Genomic DNA, 19,920 nt, shown 5'->3' on the forward strand with positions numbered 1-19,920 from the left:
CAGAGGAGCCTGAGGAACAGGAATGTGGAGGGTAATGACTAAAGTGCTTCCTTCCCCTGACCACTGCCATTCCTGCCCCAGACAGGCTCTCATGTCCCCAAGGTGACTTTCACCCTGTTTAGTTGAGGACTGGCTTAAGCCCCCGAATCTCCTGCCCCCACCTCCTGAGTGCTGGATTACTGACATGCACCACCACCGCTGGCTTCTGTGGTGCTGGGGATCGAACCCACGGCTTCAGACACGCTAGACCAGCACTCGACCAACTGAGCTGCATCCCTAGCCCAGTACTGCTGATTCAATGGCTGAATGTTACCATAGATTTGGCAAGAACCAGACTTGTAGGTTGAGCATGCGGCTTGATTGAACACCTACCTAGTATGCTCTAGGCCCTTGGTTCAATTCCCAGAAATGCCAAACAAACAACCAAACTTTTCTGATTCGTCACAAGGGATTTTTTTCCATGTGATTCAGACCCATTTCTCTAATGCCACTAAAGATGTGTTATTGACCTTGGGACACAAAGATGAGAAGTTTTAACAACCAGAAACCTCATGAGAGCCTTGTGTCCACAGAGCTATTTCCTGCTCCTAATGTGATGGCCCACCTGAGCATAAAACCTCCATCCTCCCAAGGCCTTGCCCAGCCCAGGACTTTAGGGAAACAGCTACAGAAAACACCTTTGAAGGGTGCAGGTTCTGGGCAGGACTTTAGTGCCAAGCAATTGCTCTTGTCTTGCTGGGGTTCCTTCCCAGAAAGTCCCAGAAGAGCTCGCTCACTGAGGGGGGCTGGGGGTGCAGCCTCCCTTGCTTCTCGCAGTGAAGCAGATGAGTGTTTCAGGATTCCTGAAGGCAGAATGAGCACACCCCTGCTCTGAAGTCCAGTAGGGTCCAGAAAGCCATTACTACCCAAGCTGCTCTTGGGGTTACGGTTCATGGAAGCATTTGAAGTTTGCACAGAGGAAGTAAGGAGAGGGAGCTGACATGGTCTAGAGGTGGCCACAGCCTACCAGGCTGTGAAATGGACAAGCTAAGCCATCCAGTTCCCTCAGAGCAATGGAAACACAGATACTGGGCATTAAAACCAAGTTTTGCAGCCTAGGGACAGAGGTCTCAGAAAGCATAGAGGCCTCATCCAATCTGTGGGTAGTCCTGGCAAGAGCAGCTTGTTTATTAAGCATGCAGCTATGTTCTTGATGCTGCTCTGGTACCTTTCGTGGGTACTCCCCACAGCAGCCCTGTGAGGTAGCTGATACCAGCACAGATGATTCAGAAAAGGGCTTGAAGTAATCCTGTGATGTGGCCATAGCCATTGTCCACACCAGCTGGCCCTGCCCTGTGTGCTCAACCCAGCGATCCATCATGGGGCCATTCCTTGTGGCCGGAGTCTGCAGGTGGTATATCCTGGAGGCCTTAGCTGTCAGTGAGACTTGAAGGTCACTTCCACAGGAAAATGGTCACTGATGGCAAGAGCCTGGAAGGAGAGGGGTAGGGCCTCAGCAGTTATGCAGAGCAGCATGTCCCTTAGCTGTCTCCACCTGAGGGGTGGTGGTGGTGAAGTCTGGGTGACCACCCTCGGGCCTCACAGTGCCCCCAAAGAACAGAAATACGCCAACAGTCCCTCCCTGGGCCCCTGGCACTCTAAGGATCCTTGGCTACAGTTGCCTTTGCTGGAGGGGGCAGCAGAGCAAGCTCAGCAGTATTTCTGTGAGCGCTCTCCCGAGTGGGCTAGCGGATCTCTGGGTCCGTCTTTACTAACCCTGCCCCACACTCACCTGGGTCTGATCTAGGCCAAATTCCTCCTGAAAGTTGTGAACAGCGGCTGACTGGGGCTCCAGGCTCCTGCGTAGGTGGGCACCACTCACTACAATCCGGTCGTAGGCACAGTCTGAGTTTCCCACTGTGGTGTCCGCACTGTCTGGGATGAGCCACTTAAACACCTCACTGCTGCGCAGGCGGATCGACGCCCAGTCATGTGCCTTTACATACTTGCAATCAGCATTAAAGTCACCCAGAAACAGCATGTCCTGTGGGCAAGCACAGCAGGTGAATCTTAGCAATACTCAGGGGTCCAGACCTCTGAGCACACCTTTAGTGTCCCGGGACGTGAGTTAGGGGGTGGGGGTTGCCTACATCGGTGTTCCACTTGTCAATCACATCAAGGTACACATCGTAGAGGGCATCGATCTCTGCCACTGCCTGGTGTGGTGCTGCATGCAGGGGGATCAGCACCAGCTCCTTGGCGGCTGTGGAAGGTCAGAGTATGAGAGTCAAGGAAGGCCTGGCAGAGGGAGGTCTGGGAAAGGACAGTATCAACCTCACCAGAGCTAGGAGCTGAAAATTTGACCACAAAAGGCTCCCGGCTGAAGGCATCCTCTGGGTCTGGATACTGGTATGTGCTCACAACCGACGCTGCGTCTTTCCTGGGAACAGAGGACCAAGTTGTCTGTGGAGCTGTCACCTCTGCCCATGTACCCTCCCTTCACCCCAGCCCTCACCTGTAGACAAACAGATACATTTCCTTGTATTGGTCACGCCCGAGTGGCTTGCTGCTCACAAAACTGTATTCGTGCTTGGATATTCTGTGAAGAGACAGGCCAGTCCCTGGTCAAGGCGCCAGACAAGCTTGTCACTGAGGCTGGGGTTGTGATGACGAGCCCTGCCACACCTGTTAATTTGTTCCATGAGCAAAGACACCGCACTCAGGTCTGGGTCTCGTACCTCCTGCACCAGGGCGATGTCATAGCCAGCCAGGATCTGAAGGAAGAACCCACAGATGCGCTGTCCCAATCAGCCTCATTGCCCAGAGCCTAGCTCCTGGCCCCGTCCCCCACCTCCCAAGCCCTTCCGTCCTCATCCCGTCCTCCTCCACCCGCCGGGCTCACCTGGGCGATGACACTGCCGCAGTCTGCGTCTGACACTTTGTGGTCACCAAAGCTCTGGATGTTGAAGGCTCCGATGCGCAGTGCTGTGGCCCCCATGGCCCCCAGTGCCCAAAGTGCTGTCAGCCAGGCCCAGGGCCAACCCATGGCAAAGCAGAAAGCCTGGGGACAGGGATGTCCCGGAGTAACACCAGATCATAGCTTCTCTGTAACCAACTAGGTCTGGTATCTATATTGACCTGCATTCCTATGTTCTCCGTGTTTCTTCAGAGTGTGTGTATGTGGGGGCGAGAGCATGATGATCTCTCATTGCAAGGATGGAAGGATTCTGTTCCCACCCAGCCTCCAGCCCAGCCCTCAGACTTACCTGGGCTGTAAATAAGGTAGTGTCCAGAGTCAGTGAGATTCAGTCCAGACTGAGGGCCTCTGTGGCCCAAGATGAACTGCAGTCCTGGACCTAAGGTAACTCTGATTCCAAAGCACCTACAGGTATTTGAAGCCCTGGACCAGGAAGGGGCTGGACTACAATGGGAACCGCCCCTTCCATGGAGTGGATTCCAGAACTGGCTCCCATTCCAGAGACCCAAGAGGGCAAGAGATGGGGCATATGCTAAACCAACTCCACTGACTTAGAATCATGGCAGAAAATCCCTGGGAGCCCCCTGGAGGAATCTCAACACTACAGTGAGGGACATCAATGCCCATAGCCAGCCTCTCGTTGTCTCCACCTCTCCAGAAACTAGATGGCCCAGCATAAGGCACCTTGAGTGGCATCCCATCAGGGAAACAGGCATATGAATCAGGAAAGACCAGCCCTAGCCTGCTCTGTCCATCACAGAGGAAAGCATCAGCTACTCAGGCTGATCCAAGGCCCCAGGTCTTTAGACCAACCCCCTAACCCCTGGCAGTCCTAGATTTCGTAGGTGAGAAGGAACACTCAGACCTGTAAAAGCTGGAGTCACGGATCCTGCTAGGTAGGGCAGCATCAAGAGGCTGTCTGTCAACATGCCAGAGACACCCACGTGCCTTGAGGCGCCACCAGGGCTGGAAGCCAAGTGTGGCTAGAGGGTGGCCTGAGCAGGCAGGTGTGTCCAGAGGGTACCTATGAAGGCAGTGGTACCTGCCCAGAGGCTGCCTCAACTTCAACATCACAAGCTGCAGGTTTTCATGTTTTATTGTAAAGCAAAAACAAAGGAAAATACTACATATTCACATTCTTATCTCCTTTGGGTGCCTGGGCTTCAATGTCTTCTGACCAGGCAGGTGTGGGCAGGCACTCAGGGTCCTCACTCTACCACAGTAGAGGCCCTCAAGCTATACGATGACTGTCTGCACCTCAAGTTGGCCCTCTGGTGAAGCAATGACCAGCTCTCCTCCATGCTCAAGGATCTCTATGTCCTCTGAGGACACCATTGTCACAGTGGCCTGTTCAGTGCTGTCTGGACCTGCGCGGGCTGTGAGCACTGTGCCCTCACTGATCGCTGAAGCCAGTGTCATGGCCACTTGCTCAGTCAGACTCTCAGGGGTGGCGATGGTGATTGTGTCAGCAGCAGCCGCCTCTGAGCCCAGGGCCGCCTCCTGGTCCATGGTCACGTTCTGCACGATGATCTGGTGCCCGGCACCAGCCTGGTGTACGATCTGCTGTACCACCTTCATGATGTGACTGTCCACCTGCAGGGCCCACGGTGCAGCTGGAGAGGCCGCTCAGCAGCCCGATGACCCTCCCATACCTCACCCAGACCCTCACCTCTGTCTGGGTGCCCTCGATGATCTCAGTGGCTTCACTGGTCTCTGTGTCATCTGCAGTAGCCTGGAAAGTCATTTAGGTCAGCTCGGGCTGTCCCGATTCCAGACCTGCCCACCAGCCCTATACCCACCTCAATAATGTACTCTTGGGTGTCAGCTACCACGGATGAGAACTCCACCAGCACGGTGTGGGGGTCTTCTGCGAGCACAGTGGCAGCTGCAGAGGGGCCCTCCTCAGCCACCAGCAACTCCTCCACTTCCAGCAGGCAACCCCCTGCCGACAGGGAAGCTCAGCTCAGTCAGGGCCAGCTGACCCCAGCCCGCACCCTCCTGCCACTGCGGCACAGACCTTTGGTGCGCAGGTGCCGGTTGAGTGTGCCATGCTCCGCGAAGCCACGGCCACACTTGTAGCACTTGAAAGGCTTCTCGCCCGTGTGGTGCCTCACGTGCCGCACCAGTGAGCCCTTCTCCCGGAAGCCTCGGCTGCAGAACTGGCACACGTGGGGCTTCTCTTCCAGATGTGTCCGGAAGTGTACCTGCTGGGCATTCTGGGGAGACCCTTCTGTGACATCCTGTTCCCAACCACAGCCCCCCACGGTCTAGGCTAGAAGGGTGTGGCGGACACAGCCAGGCCCCAGTTGGACAAGGGGGGCACCAGGACTCCAGGACCGAAGGCCTACCTTGGTTTTGTAACGCTTGCCGCACTGGGGGCAAGGGAAAGGCCGCTCGTCTGAGTGGACGCGCCGGTGGCCCCGCACATGCGCAATGGTCTTGTACAGCTTCCCACAGTCTCCACAGCGGAAGCGGCGCTCGTGCACGTGCACCTCCTGGTGCTTCTTGAGTAGGTAGGCTTTGGGGAAGGCCTTGCCACACTGTGTGCAGGTGAACGGCCTGGGCCCTGAAGCCACACCCGATGTTAGACCGTTGTCACCACCCACAGCCCACCAGTTGCCAGCCCACGGGCCGGCCCCACCTCCCTGCTACCCACCTATATGATCTCTCTTATGAGCCTCCAAGGTGGCTGCTGTCGGGAAAGTCTCACTGCACTGAGGGCACGGGTGTGTCCTAGGCACCGCTGAAGCTTCACTGGCCACCTGCTGGGGGACCACAGACCAACCTCTAGCACCTACTGTAAGCTATGCTCCGGAGTGCCAAAACCAAGAGCCAGCCCTCTTCTCTCGGCCTTAGGTAAGGAAATTAATAGAGGACAAAGTTACAGCAGAAAACAATGCTACTTTCCGAGCTGGCACAGTGGTGCCTGTCTGTAATCCCAGCGCTCAGTAGAAGCGGGAGGATCAAGAATTGAAGGCAACATTGGCTCCATAGTAAACTTGGGGCACCCTAGGTTACATCAGACTGTGTAAACCTGAATGCATGAGGAGGTGGCAGCCTCCGCTAGCATGGTAAGGCTAGCGGACCCTGGCTCAACCTCACCAGAAGGGTCATGACAATAACAGAAACCTACTGTCTCTATCTGTTCCACCTCCAGCAGTGGCAGTTCTGGGGGTCCCTCTCCCAGGGACTGGGGGCTGGACCCAGAGGGAGGGGCTGGCTCCAGAGTACTCTCCTCCCCAGCAACCCGCTCGAGGACGATGCCAGAATTCTGCATGGCCTGATGTAGCAGGTTCTCACGGCTGTTCTCACTGGAACAGGGAAGCTCCTCAGGGTCTGGGGACTGTAAGGGAGGTAGAGGGAAAGAGAGAAGGAAGGAGGCCTGCCAGGCAGCCTAGCACGGGGTCCCATTCTCACCCATTCCATATGGCAGACTCAGGACAGGCCCATCCTTGGAGCCCCATGGGGCATTGCCAGCTGCCTCTGTTCTGAGTAAATTTCATCCCACTCTCCTTAGACTTCACCTCACTCCATGGCAGCTTCCCTGCCTTGGCATGCTAGCCACTAAGGAGTTCTCCTCACAACCAGAGGTGCTTCCCAGGGTGGGGGTGAGGTGTAACTGTCCTGGGCCTGCTGAAGGCAGTTTCTGAACCCAGCCTGGCACCTACCTCAGGGGTCAGGGCTTTCATGCCCAGGGGAAGCTCCTGCATCTGGACATGGACTTCATGGATAACAGTGCCCTTGGCATCTGTCACCAGGTGAATCACAGGTGATGTCTCCATGGGTTCTCCTGCCACTGATGACGTAACTGTCCCCACAGTGGAGGCACTGGACCCTTTAAGGCAGAGTTCAATGACTCCCTGAAGAGCCTGAAAGCCAGTTTTGACAACACCTGTCCCAGGAACTCAGGCAGCCTCCCCACCAAGCTGACCTGCAGGCACTTCCTCTTTGCCCACAACTGTGTCCTTGCTCATGCTGAAGCGGATCTTTTCTGTGCACGGAGTGAGAGATTTAAGGTGCCGAGTCAGTGCGCCGGACTCCCTGAAGCTCTTTCCACACTTGGCACATTTATAAGGGCGCTCATCTGTGAAAGGACAAGCAGCCCCCAGTGGGGTGGACAATGTCCTGTATTGAAAGGACTCAGGCATGGAGCCCGAGTCTTCATCCAGAAGGACACAGGCCAGCTGCAGGCCCCCCCCAAGCCGGTCAGCAGGCTCCTTGTGCAGTTCTGGCCCCTCACTCACCAGTGTGGCGCCTGTGGTGCCGGATGAGTGAGCCCTTGGTCCGAAAGGAGGCCCCGCAGAGCTTGCACTCATGGTCCTTGCGGCTGCTGTGTGTTACCATGTGGGCCTTGAGGATGCTGCCCTGTAGGGGAGGGGCAGTAAGGCTCAAGGCACCTCACTGGATAGGAGTAGGCAGGGGAGCCAACGGGCCCTTGGCCCCAGGGGCTCACCGTTTTGAAGGTCTTGTGACATAGCACGCACACGTAGCGGCCTTCCTTGTTCACCAGCAGCTTGACTTGGGCCTGCTCGCCCTCCCCAATAAGCCCAAGTTCCTGATGGTTAGGACTGCCTGGAGCCTCTGCCATCTCGCCATCCCCTGGCTCTGCCTCAGCAGCCACAATGACCTCTTTGATGTGCCCACTTCCTGAGGAGAGGCAAATTAACATAAGCCTCGAGACCTATCACTACTACAGGCCCTGCCCATAAGGACCCCTCCACAGGAATCCACTGGAAGCCACAGAACTGTCTAGCCCACACACCACCCCAGCCCTAGGGCCTAGAACCTGGATCCACTCTGCACTGAGGGAAATCTATGCATCAGTTATTAGAGGCAGCCTGACATGTGGATAGACCACCTTCAATTCAGCAGAACTGCCTAAAGCTCAGGGCCCCCAGACTGTGCGCAATATGGATACTCTCCCTGAGGAGACATCCAATCCCCTAAACCAAGAGACACGGGCTCTTCTAACAGGATGCCCAGGTAAACAGGCAGTAGACATCCTAGTTCAGCTCCCTGCATTTTTTCTGCTGGATGCTCCAGTCCCAATATAAAGGAAAGATAATTCTGGGTGCTGCCTGTTGGCCTGGGCTGCCAGTAGGTAGGCAGGCAGGCCTAGCCAGATCCCTGCCTAGAACTGACTGATAAACTAGACACCTGAGATGGCTAGAGAAAAGGAAGTCAGGTTTTTGCACTTCTCACAGGACGCTGAAGAATCTGACAATGTGCAAAGCCATACTATAAACATACTTCACATTTTCTACTCACAAAAGTGATGAGTGGGAACTAGCTGTGAAACTACTTCTTAGAAACCATCTCCATCCAGCTGGTCTTGTTTTGACAAGCCATTCTCTCAAAACAGAATGAATGAGCACCATGACTCAGAAACAATTAAGGGCATTTCTTCCCCCGTGCTCCAGTCCAGTCCCCAAAAGGACCTTCCCAAAGGACAGAGGCCTGACAGGCGAGGAACACAGGTACACCAGCCAAGAGGAAACTCGTTGGCTAGGCCAGAAGCAAGAACCCTAGAGCTGCTACAGCCAGTCCAAGCAGGCCTGCTGACCAGCCCACCTCCCTCACTGCCCTTTCTTTACCCAGGCCATCAGCAATACTGGTGACCCCCGACTCCCCTTCCCTTGATTTCTACCAAGGGTACAGGAGAAGCAGAGGGTCCTTGAAGAAAGGACTGTTGTGCTAAGCAAAAGCTTTAAACCACTGGAGGCTGGGAGTGGGTGGCAAAGGACCCAGCTGGCAGAGCCTAGCTATACACCAGAACCCAGTGAACTTGTTTTCCCAAATAACACCTCCCACCACAGAAACTAAACTCTGTGCCAGGGCAGGAGCATGGCCCCACCCCCACATGACAACATTCCTAAGTCTGACTGGCAAGGGGTGAGTCTCCCTGTTGCAGAAACATTGAGAAAGGCAGTGGAAACTCAGGCAGGTGTCCAGATGCCTCCTTGGGAAGGGTAATGTGCTCAGAGGCTCCCTTCCCAAGGCCAAGGTTGGCTTTGTCAACAGATCCTCCCTCTTTCTGCCCCAGTTGATTCTCATAGCTTCTCAAGGTCAAGTTCTATCCATTGTCCCAAACACTTCCTGTCTACCTGCCCATTCACCCATCTGCCTTGGTCCCTGCAGGGCAATGATCATTCCTTTCCCAACATCCATCCACACTGGACTCAATCCAATCATCCTTCAATGGCTTTTGAATACTCAGCCAATCATCCCTTTCCTGAACTAAGTCCCTGGCTCCCTTCACCTGTTCAAGCCCAGAATGCCCTCTGACTGCCCCCTGGATACTCAGCAGTCTCCAATTAATGAGCACTTGACCTAACCTAGGTCCCTCAGTAGCCCCTCTCCCTCTGCACATCAGTGAGTCAACTGAAAGCATCAGCCATCCAAGAGGCTTGGCGTTATATGCTCATAAAAAGAATCAGGGCAACACTCCACGCTAGTGTAAACAAGCAGAGGGATAAAACCCAAGGTCAAGCCCCAAGTCAGGGCCAGCTGAAGCATCAGCAACACCCTGTCACCCCACTGACCCTCCGAAAGCAACTGCTGGGGCAAGGGGCCATGTTGGGGCACACTGATGGGTGCTGCCTAGGGCCAGGAAGGATGCATTGGGGTGGCAGAGAAGTGGAGAAGATGATAATAAGGACAGGGACAGAAACAGCCTGCAAAAGCACGGAAGAGGGACAAGTTCATGGTGGTTCACAGACTGAAGATTCCCAAATGCCTCCAAGTACTCCAGGGCAGTAAGGAATGTCCTGGCTCCCCTTCCTCAAAGAGCATAATGGCTACTGACCCTCCTCCTGAAGGCCTGCCCAGAGGAAGGCTCACCCAAGGCATGGACCACTCTGTGAACAGGCCTTGCTCTTGGGAGAGTGGAGGATGTGCGCTATGGAGACCCTCCAGCCCTGACTACAATAGCCATCAAGTCAATGCCTCAGAGCTGAGGGTGACCCGTGGACAACTGGCTTACCAACAAGGTCAGGAGCATGGTTGATGTCTGCTGCCAGAGAGGTGGCCTCTACCACAATGTGGGCCACAGTGATGGGCTCCTCTGGACCTCCCTCTGCTGCAGATGGCACCACCTATCAATGGGGCCAGAAGACAAATGAGATGCGTCTGTGGGTTCCAGAATCGACAGAGAACTGCCTTCTGTGGAAGAGGGGGACTTGGGAAACACAGGCCTGGCCCATGTCCTACAGGAAGCCTGGGGGGGAGGGGCTCTCCTCTTCCCTCCAAGGAACATGGCTCTAAGCCTGACTCACAGCTGGCGGGGGTGGGGGGGGTGGGGGGTGGGGGGCGGGGCTCTCCTCTTCCCTCCAAGGAATATGGCTCTAAGCCTGACCCACAGCCTGGCCCCAGAGTCAGGATTAGCTCTGATCACCATGGCCTGGACACAGATCAGAGAGCGTATACAGCAAGGGACTCATAGCAGGCATGAAGCTGGACTAGCTGCAGGAGTGAGGGCACAGTGCCCACACACAGCTCAGCCAGCTGGTCAGAAGAAAGGACCCCAGGGCTGTGGGACAGACCTTCCTGGAGGGCACTCAGGGAGGGGTAAGTAATAAGTGCAAGGCTGGAAAGCTAATCCCTTTCTAATGTCGCCTGAACAATTCCCTGCTGGTAGCCTGAGGCTACTGACTTTTCCTAGAGCAGTGGTCTTCAACCTTCCTAATGCTGCGACCCTTTAATACTGTTCCTCATGTTGAGTGACCCCAACCATCAATTATTTTCCTTGACTGTAATCTTGCTATTGTTATGAATCATAATGTAAGTATCTGTGTTTTCTCATGGTCTTAGGTAACCCCTGTGAGAAGGATGTTTGATAAGCCAAAGGGGTCACCACTCACAGGTTAAGAACCACTGTCTAGAGCAAAGGTACTAGAGACTGAACCTCTGTGCAGGTTAAGTAAATATTCCACTACTGAGCTATATTCCTAGACCTCTTTTCATTAATAAACACATAAAAGATGTATTTATTTTTATTTTATGTACATGAGTGTTTTGCTTATATGTATACCACATGCATGCCCAGCACCCACAGAGGCTGGGAAAAGGGCATCAGAACCCCCATAACTGGAGTAACAGATGGTTGTGAGACACCATACAGGTGCTGAGAATTGAACCTGAGTCCTCTGAAAGAGCAGCAAGTGCTCTTAACCACTGAGCCATCTCTCCAGCCTCCTTTAAAATGTTATTTTGAGTCTAAGTCATCTAAGGTAGCCCAAGCTGGCCTTGAACTTGAAATCTTTCTGCCTGAGCCTCCTCTGTAGCTGGGATTACAGGCCTATATTACCAAGCTTGGCCACAGCCTCTTCTAAATTCTACCCACTGGTGGGAATGCTGTCTATGTGCCAGCATTTAGGAGGACTGTGTGAGCACATCCCAAAGCACATCACTGCGGTTCAATCAAGTGGGCCATCCTCATATAAGTCCCAGGACCCAGCAGGCCCTACTTCAACAGATCCCTAAGAACCATGTGGACAGGACAGGGGATAAGGAAAAAAGACAAAAGTTGCCATGATCTCTTAAGCTAAGATACCCCTCAGACACAGGAAATGAAGGACCCCCGCCCCCCCCAAACTATGTAGGCTGCTGAAGTCGAGCTACCCCAAGCCATCAGAGCACCACTCCACCCCACTCCTGGTGGGACAGCTTGGTCTTCCTCACCCACAGCCATGTCTGCCTTCTAACTGGCCACATGTCATAGAGCAGGTGTTCAGGCTGCCCAAACCACTGCTGCCTCTTCCTTCTGGGAGACGAGCCAAACGAGAGGCGTGTGGGCGGGAGCAGCTGGTGGGGCTTACCTCTTGGCCCAGCAGTGCGGTGGCAGCAGGGGCGGTGGGCAGGGCCTCCTGAGGGGCCCGGTGGCAGGTCTTCTGAATCTTGTGCTGGACAAAGTCTTCCAAGGCAGTGAATTCCACCTGGCAGCGGCCACATCTATGCACATCATCCTCATCTGCAATAAGACTCATGTCAGGGGGACTGGAGGCTTCCCTTCATGGCTGAGACGATACCCAAGGATGGCACCAAAACCAGAGCTGGTATGCCTGCTCACCTGGGAGCTACTGAGGACATACTGGAGTACATTCAGGTCTGGGGAACCCTAAGGTCTAACCTCATCCTTTAGAGGTCTACAGAAGCAAGGCCTAATAGGGAGACCAGCATTTTGCACAGGGTTATCCTGACCACAAGTTTACCCTGCAAGGGCAAACTGAAGCTGTCATATCCAAAGTCCCTACACTCCAGAGCTGGGGGGAGAGAGGCTGGGAGACATAGGAGCTCACCTAAGCAAGTTTGAGGACAGCAGAAGACCCAGATTTACGAATTACTGGGGAGCTGGGGATGTAGCTCAGTGGTAGAACACTTGCCTAGCATGCATAAGACCCCAGAATCTGGAAAAAAAAATTGAGGACCGCTGCTGATTTAATGTGTAGGCATCTCAATGCCATCTCAAAGTTATTTCCACATCTTGAGAAAGATGAAATGGGTTAATGAGTTATGTATATCTATCCAGAGCACAACAGGGGCTCAGGTGGATGTGCACAGAGCTCTGCTAATAGCCAGCTTTTTAAAAATAGCAGGAGCAGAATAGCAGGAGCCCTCACTCCAACCAATCTTACTATTTTGTGCATCTGTGTATGTGGTGCTGAAAATGAGCCTTGAACATGCTAAGCAAGCATTCTACCAGTGGGACATATCCACACTGTGAACACTCTTTTCTCTTATCTGATGCTACATTGGTCCCCATTGGGTAGCATCCTGCTCCAGAGTATACTCCAAAGATAAAGCCATCCAGAGTGGTTACACATGCCAGATACTGCATCTGGGTCCCTCAGCACCACTGCACCCCTTCCTGGACCTGCAGGAGTTACATGATAAGCATATAAGAATTGTCTTTCTTTTTCCCTTCTCCCCCCCCCTTTCTCTCTCTCTCTCTCTCTGAGACAGGGTCTCTCTACACAGCCCTGGCTGTCCTAGAACTCACTATTTAGAACCAAGCTAGCTTTGAATTCAGAGATCCACCTGCCTCTGCCTCCCCAGTGCTGGTGTGAACCACCACTCCCAGCTGCCATTTTTCTTTTCTTTCAGATTCGTTTATTTTTACTTCAAGTGTGGGTATTTCACCTGAATGTGTGTGCACTATACGTGTGCCACCACCACCCCGCTGCAACAAGTACTCTTAACCACTGAGCCTTCCTTTCAGCTCAGCACCTAAGAATTTAATCAAATCATTCTAGAACCCTGAGGAAAGGTATGACTAAGTCCATCCTAAAAAAATTACTAAGGTTCAAGGTCACTCATCTGAACCCGTCAGACTCAGCTTCCCAAACAGTCTGCTGTTTCCACTGTATTACACTCAGCCCCACATCAAAGCCAAACCCAGCCTGGTACAAGGGAGGAGTAAAGTCAACGACAAATTAACCACCAAATAAAAGGGCAAACCCAAGCTGTGACGGGCACGCAGGCACCTGTAAGAGGGTGGTGCCCTCCACATGGCTCACAGACACAAACCAAGCACTCAAGTGCCTACCATCCCCTGACCCCTCTCATTTACAGGCTGACTCAGCACCAAGATATTGCTACTGGCTGGGCAGTGGTGGCACATGCCTTTTATTCCAACTCAGGAGGCAAAGGCGGTCAGATATCTATGAGTTTGAGGCCAGCCTGATCTACGGAGTGAGTTCCAGGACAGCCAGGGCTACACAGAGAAACCCCAGCTAGAAAAAAAAAAAGATATTGTTACTGAAAGAGCCTATGACCCACCAGAAAAGGACACACCTAGCCCATTTTACAATGAAAAAAGGCCATAACCAGAGTGGTTCTCAACATGTGGATCGCAACCCCTCTGGTGTTACCTATCAGATATTTGCATTACAATTCATAACAGTAGCAAAACTACAATTGTGGAGTAGCAATGAAATAATTTCTTTTGTTTATGTAGCCCCAGCTGTCCTGGAACTCACTCTGTAGACCAGCTGGCCTCGAACTCACAGAGTTCCACCTGCCTCTGCCTCCTGGGTGCTAGGATTAAAGGTGTGCACCACCATGCCTGGTGAAAGGAAATAATCTTATGGTGGGGGTCACCACAACATGAGGAACTATATTAAATGGTCAAAGGGTGGCGGCATTAGGCAGGTTGAGAATCACTGCTATAAACAAACCAAAGAATCTACAAGCCAGCTGTGGTGGCTCATGCCTTTAATCCCAGCACTCGGGAGGCAGGGGCAAGAGGATCTCTAAGAGTTTGAGGCCAGCCTGGTCTACAGGTGAGTTCCAGGACAATGAATGTTGTTATACAGAGAAACCCTGTCTCAAAAACCAAAACAACAACAACAAAAACAACAGAAGGAATCTCTAAAGAGATCCTTCTGAGGCTGTAACTGACCCTTTTCAAGCTGAAATAAGGGAGAAAAAAAAATTACAGCGAGACTGAATCCTGAGAGGATAAAGAGCAGCACCCTTATAACAATATTATTTGCCAAACCACTTCCTGTCTGATCACATCTACAGCTCCGTGGAACTAACTCAGAGTAGATACTTGAACCACCTCTGAAAGATACCAGTACCCAGAGAAGTAATCCTCGGTGTACCTAACACAGCCTTCGGCGTAGACATGCTTTTAACTCTTCCCCATCTTCCTAGAGAAATCAAAGCGCTTAGGAGGAGTTACTCAGTCCTGGCTCCAATCTGATCCTTGACAAGAACGAGATGAGTGACCCAACCATTTTACAGTCCTTGAACCTCAATTATCCCTATCTCTGAAGTGAAGAGTAATTACAATAGTTCGCCTTTCGAGGTTGGGTTAAGGAATGGTAAAAGCCCATACAGCGGGAGTGTTCTGCACATTCCTGGAGTCGCTGCTCCACCCCGTAGTGGAGACCCAGGTCGTCAGTGGGGCGGTGCCGCCTCCCCAAGTCAGGTCCCTAATCCCTTTCTGACAGGGCCCTCCGGTCCCGCCCTCAGTCTCCAGCTCCTCCCGGGCCAAGCAAGGCCCCGGTGGCAAAGGAGGGGACGCAGGGCTGGTGAGCGCTGAAGAGGGTCGAGAGGTGTTTGGCCCGTTCTACTCCAAGGGGCCGAAGATATGGGGGTCCCTGCGAACCCCTGGGCCCAGCGGGGTGGAGGGCCCGCGGGGAAGCCCGTGAGAGTTGTGAAGGTTTGCAGACATTCGAGAAGCCCGGATCCTGGCGAGTCTGTAGACCGCAGCCCGGGCACAGCCGCCCGCACCCCGGCCGCACCAGGCTTCTGCAGCCTCGTTACCTTCCTCGCTGAAGGGCGCTGGGAGGCCAAGGAAGCCGCCGGAGGACAAGGCCGCCGCCGCCGCCGCAACCCCGCCCTCGCCCGCTTCACGCCCGGCTTCGGCCCGGGCTTCTGCCGTATGAGCGGCCGTCACCCGCACTGCCATCGCGCCCTCCATGTCGCAACGCGCCACAGGAAGATGGCGGATTTACGACCATGTCGTCATAACAACGGGCCGCACCGAAGTCTGCGTGTAGTATAGGCAGGGGGCGGGACCAGGATGAGTTTGACAGACGGGCAAAGAGGGCGGGGACTGCAGGTTGTGGCCTAGATCTTCAGGAGAGGTGGAGCCTGGCTCTCAGAGCCGCAAGGGCGGGAGGTTATTGAGGGCGGAAGTGGGCGTGGCTATCGTGTTCCGTTGGCCTGACTCAGCTGCGGGGGAGCTCTCCGTGGGCTAAGGAATCTGACCACTCTCCCTCTCTCCTCCCCCCTTTTCTAAAAATGTGAATGGATACTTTGTCTGCAAGTATGTCTGTGCACCATGTGCATGCCAGAAGAGGGCGTCGGATTTCCTGGAACTGGAATTACAAAGGAGGTACATGTAGGTGTTGAGAACTGAACCTAGGTCCGCTGGCTAAGAGCCTGTGCGTTCTTAGCCGCTGTGCCATCTCTCCAGCCCGGAGAAGCTGAACTCTTCAGGGTCGCTACCCAGCGCACAGTCCTGGGCTCCGACCAGTGTTGCAAGGTCAGAATTCCCTGATGATTACCCTGGTCATGAGAAGAGATCTCCAGTTGGAGATGGTTCGTGCGCCCCTTTCCAACAACTTTTAACAACTTTTTTATAGTTTTGAAAAGTACACAGAAAAATGGCCATCTGAGATACTTAGTACACCGACAGTATTGAGCACTCATCCCAAAATGTAGCACCCAAACTGGTTAGTTGGTTTTGAGACAGGGTCTGGCTTTGTAGCTCACAGTGGCCTGTAACTCAGTGCTGGAAATATGTCTTATTTAGTTCCAAAACATTTTCATCATCAAAACCTGTACTGGGTCTGTAGCTCAGCTGGCAGATGGCTCACCTACCATGCACAAAGTGCTGGCTTCCATACCTAGCAACGAGCACTGCACAAAAAACGAGCAGAGTGGCTCAGGCCTTTAATTCCAACACTTGAGGGAAGTGGAGACAAGAGGATTAGAAGTTCATAATCACCCTTGGCTAAATAGGGAGTTCAAGGCCAGCTCGGAACACATAAGACTGCCTCAATAAATAAATAAAACTACTAATATGACATTGTATGAACAATGCATTTATATTCCATTTATCACATTCTACTTGCTTTTTTTTTTTTTTTTTTTTTTTTGAGACAGAGTTTTTCTGTGTAACAGTCCAGGCTGTCCTGGAACTCACTCTGTAGACCAGACTGGCTTTGAACTCACAGAGATCTGCCTTCCTCTGCCTTCTGAGTACCAGGATTAAAGGTGTGTGGTGCCGCCGCCACCGCCACCACCACAACCCAGCAACTTGCTTATATCTTTTTGGCTATTATGAAATGAATAGTGTTGCTCTGAACATTCTTATATATAAGTTCCTTTTATATTTTTGTTTTGTTTCCAAGTTCCTTTTAATTTTATGAGATGATATTTAAGTAGCTAATCTTGAAACTATTTTGTTGGATTAATCCTTCTAAGTTACCAATCATTGGGCTGATGAGATAACTGCCTGCCACCGGCCACCAAGAACCTGAGTTTGCTTCCCAGGACCAACAAAGAGGAAGTTGGCTTCTGAACTTTACATGCACCCTGTGGCGTACAAACTCCCATACAAATATACAACACTCACTTGCATGCACTCACACAAAAATAAAATGTAAGTTCTTCTGTCTTTGTTTTAAGATACCAATTATTAGAGGGCTCATCAGGTAAAAGCACTTCCCTCCTAGACTGATGACCTGGATTCAGTCCCTGGGACCCACATGATAGAAGGAGAGATCCAACACCCACAAGTTGTACTCTGACCTCCACACTTGTCACGGCACTTCAGGCCCACACATGTACACACAAACACACAAATAAGTAAATAAATAAATGTGCACACAACTTTAATCCCATTACTCAGGAGGTAAAGACAGGTGGATCTCTGTGATTTTGAGGCCAGCCTGGTGTACAGAGCAAGTTCCAGGACAACCAGAGCTACACAGAAACCCTGTCTTTAAAAATAAATAAATAGGAGGCTGGAGAGATGGCTCAGAGGTTAAGAGCACTGCCTGCTCTTCCAGAGGTCCTGAGTTCAATTCCCAGCAACCACATGGTGGTTCACAACCATCTATAATAAGCTCTGATGTCCTCTTCTGGCCTGCAGGCATACATGCAGGCAGAACACTGTATATATAATAATAAATAAATCTTTAAAAAAATTTTAAAAAATAGATAGATAGATATCTAGATAGATAGATAGATAGATAGATAGATAGATAGATAGATAGATAGATAGATAAACAGAGGGCTGGAGATGGCTCAGGAGTTAAGAGCACTGACTGCTCTTCTAGAGAACCTGGGTTCAATTCCCAGCACCCACATGGCAGTTCACAACTGTCTGTAACTCCAAGAGCAGACACACATGCAGACAGAGCACCAATGCACAAAACATAAAAATAAATAATTAAAAATATAAAAAAAATGGTTACAGACAGTCATAGGGAAAAATTGTTTAAAAATAATAAAGTCTTTAAAGAGAGAGTAAAGTGACTTCTGCTTCTAAGGGTTTGCAGGCCAAAGAAGCGTTTCTAAGCAACAGCCCAGGACTCATGCAATTCATCGAAACAGCCTGTAAACATTGCAGAATTGGTAGTGCAGGCTAACACTGGAGTCTTTCAAGATGAGCTTCCTCTTGCCAAACTGACTAGCAAGAAAGAAGTGGACCAGGCTATCAAAGGCACTGCGGAGGTGTTGGTTCTCAGGTTTGGGAGGGATGAGGACCCTGTCTGTCTACAGCTGGACGGTATTCTCTCGAAGACTTCTGCCGACTTAAGTAAAATGGCTGCTATTCACCTGGTAGATGTGGACCACACGCCAGTCTATACGCAGTACTTTGACATCAGCTACATTCCATCTACTGTGTTTTTCTTCAATGGGCAGCACATGAAAGTGGACTATGGGTCTCCCGATCACACTAAATTTGTGGGAAGCTTCAAAACCAAACAAGACTTCATGGATTTGATTGAAGTCATCTACTGGGGAGCGATGAGGGGGAAACTTATTGTCCAGAGTCCTACTGATCCCAAGAATATCCCCAAATATGACCTCCTCTATCAAGACATTTAGCACATTTACAGCTGTTGGAGATGAAAGAGTCGTGACTGGAAACAGGACCTGAACCCAGAGGGCCTGTGCTCTGAAGTCCCGCAGAGACGCGTTCACTGGTCCTGCAAAGCGGTTTGATGTGCTAATCAACGGCCCCTGCACAGAAGCCCCAGTACTCCAAGAATCCAGATGCCTGAGTGTCCATTCCCTGAGAGCCTCAGAGCAGTTGGGCAACAGTGTTCCGGTGGTCTTTGTAACTTCCTTTTATCTGGTCTTGTCTTTCCTCCTTAAGGTCATGCATCTTCCTAGACACTGTAAGACCAACTTGATTACATGTCTGTGCACACACACACACACACACACACACACACACACACACACATCCACGCCTCCATTCACTTGCCCCTTTTGCTCCTTCCTATCCCAGCTTCTCTTGAAATAATGAACATTCTATAGTACAGGAGTTTTTTGTTTTCGGGACCTTCATGTCATGGACTGAAACCACTGCCCTGGGCAGCTCATTTACAGCTGGCAGTCTATTAAATTGGCAAGAGGAAAATGTGGCCCTTCACCATCCAGCATAGTTTAAGCTAAACAAGTTACTTCCTTGGGAAGTAAGGGATAGAGCTCCCCAGAAGACAGTGCCACCATCCTTATTTCAAGGACTCAAGAGCAAAGGTATATCAGAATTGTTGAGGGGAAAAGCCTGTGGGGTTTGCTGATTCCAGCGGCTTTTGGAGACTAGTTGACCTTCCAGGGTCCCCCTGGCCCAATCTCAGGAAACTTGTGTCTCTCTTAAACCTCATGGTGGCTGTTATCCCTGACACTCTGGAATGAGACAGTAGGTCAGAGCTGGAGGTCTGTGGCCAGGCAGCCTGTGACCTGCTGGGCAGCAAGAGACTTGTTACCGGCAGAGATCCAGGCTTGTGGCAGCCTAGTCACCTCTGGGCCAGTCCTGTAGTCAGCTGCGTCTTTCTAAGCTTGTCCGTCCCGGAAAAGTGAAATGGGACCCGATTCTGATGGATGTGGCACAGGAAGAAGGTTGTCGGGGTTTTTCATGTCCTTCACTTAAAGCCGAGAACACTTCAGGGATGGGAAAAGAGTTCTTTCCCATCCCCTCCTTGTGATAGATGGGGCTATGGCAGCCACCTTAGGCCCACGGGATGAAAATCAGTGCACGGGGATCGTAAGGGTCAAGTCTCTAATGTTACTGAGCTCCTAGGTGAACTCTAAACCTTCCTCCACATCCTAGGGAAGAATAAAATTTCTTTGTCCAACTCAACCTAAAAGAGAGCGGGGGGAGGAAGATGGAGTGGGGGGGGAGAGAGAAGTAAGGCCAGGCAGTGGTAGCACACACCTTTAATCCCAGCACTCGGGAGGCAGAGCCAGGAGGATCTCTGTGAGTTGAGTTCGAG

At 52.0% G+C, this 19,920-nt stretch overlaps 3 protein-coding genes across 4 annotated transcripts; 1 reads left to right on the forward strand and 2 right to left on the reverse strand.

The window, feature by feature from the left end:
* Positions 1-687: 687 nt before the first annotated feature.
* Positions 688-3,930, reverse strand: Dnase1l2 (deoxyribonuclease 1 like 2). Its single transcript, XM_028853998.2, has 7 exons — positions 2,882-3,930; positions 2,665-2,753; positions 2,495-2,578; positions 2,319-2,419; positions 2,130-2,242; positions 1,772-2,023; positions 688-1,470 (listed from the first exon to the last, which is right to left on the reverse strand). Exons 1-7 carry the CDS (start codon positions 3,023-3,025, stop codon positions 1,417-1,419), a joined length of 837 nt encoding a protein of 278 aa, XP_028709831.1. The 5' UTR covers positions 3,026-3,930; the 3' UTR covers positions 688-1,416.
* A 106-nt stretch (positions 3,931-4,036) lies between these two features.
* Positions 4,037-15,476, reverse strand: E4f1 (E4F transcription factor 1). Of its 2 annotated transcripts, none has more exons than XM_028853993.1 (14): positions 15,227-15,476; positions 11,773-11,924; positions 9,939-10,050; positions 7,410-7,603; positions 7,201-7,321; positions 6,888-7,040; positions 6,625-6,791; positions 6,090-6,299; positions 5,613-5,718; positions 5,305-5,522; positions 4,974-5,172; positions 4,756-4,898; positions 4,626-4,688; positions 4,037-4,549 (listed from the first exon to the last, which is right to left on the reverse strand). In XM_028853993.1, exons 1-14 carry the CDS (start codon positions 15,381-15,383, stop codon positions 4,193-4,195), a joined length of 2,352 nt encoding a protein of 783 aa, XP_028709826.1. In that variant the 5' UTR covers positions 15,384-15,476; the 3' UTR covers positions 4,037-4,192. The 2 variants fall into 2 exon arrangements, with proteins under 2 accessions (XP_028709826.1, XP_028709825.1); XM_028853992.1 differs by having other exon boundaries at positions 5,613-5,721.
* On the forward strand, positions 15,382-19,145 carry LOC114680771 (thioredoxin-like protein 4B). The gene is made up of 3 exons (XM_037200717.1): positions 15,382-15,461; positions 15,882-16,006; positions 18,000-19,145. Exons 1-3 carry the CDS (start codon positions 15,382-15,384, stop codon positions 18,524-18,526), a joined length of 732 nt encoding a protein of 243 aa, XP_037056612.1. The 3' UTR covers positions 18,527-19,145.
* The last annotated feature ends 775 nt before the right edge of the window (positions 19,146-19,920 follow it).

This window comes from Peromyscus leucopus, chromosome 8b (genome assembly GCF_004664715.2).
Source record: "Peromyscus leucopus breed LL Stock chromosome 8b, UCI_PerLeu_2.1, whole genome shotgun sequence".
Taxonomy (NCBI): Eukaryota; Metazoa; Chordata; class Mammalia; order Rodentia; family Cricetidae; genus Peromyscus; species Peromyscus leucopus.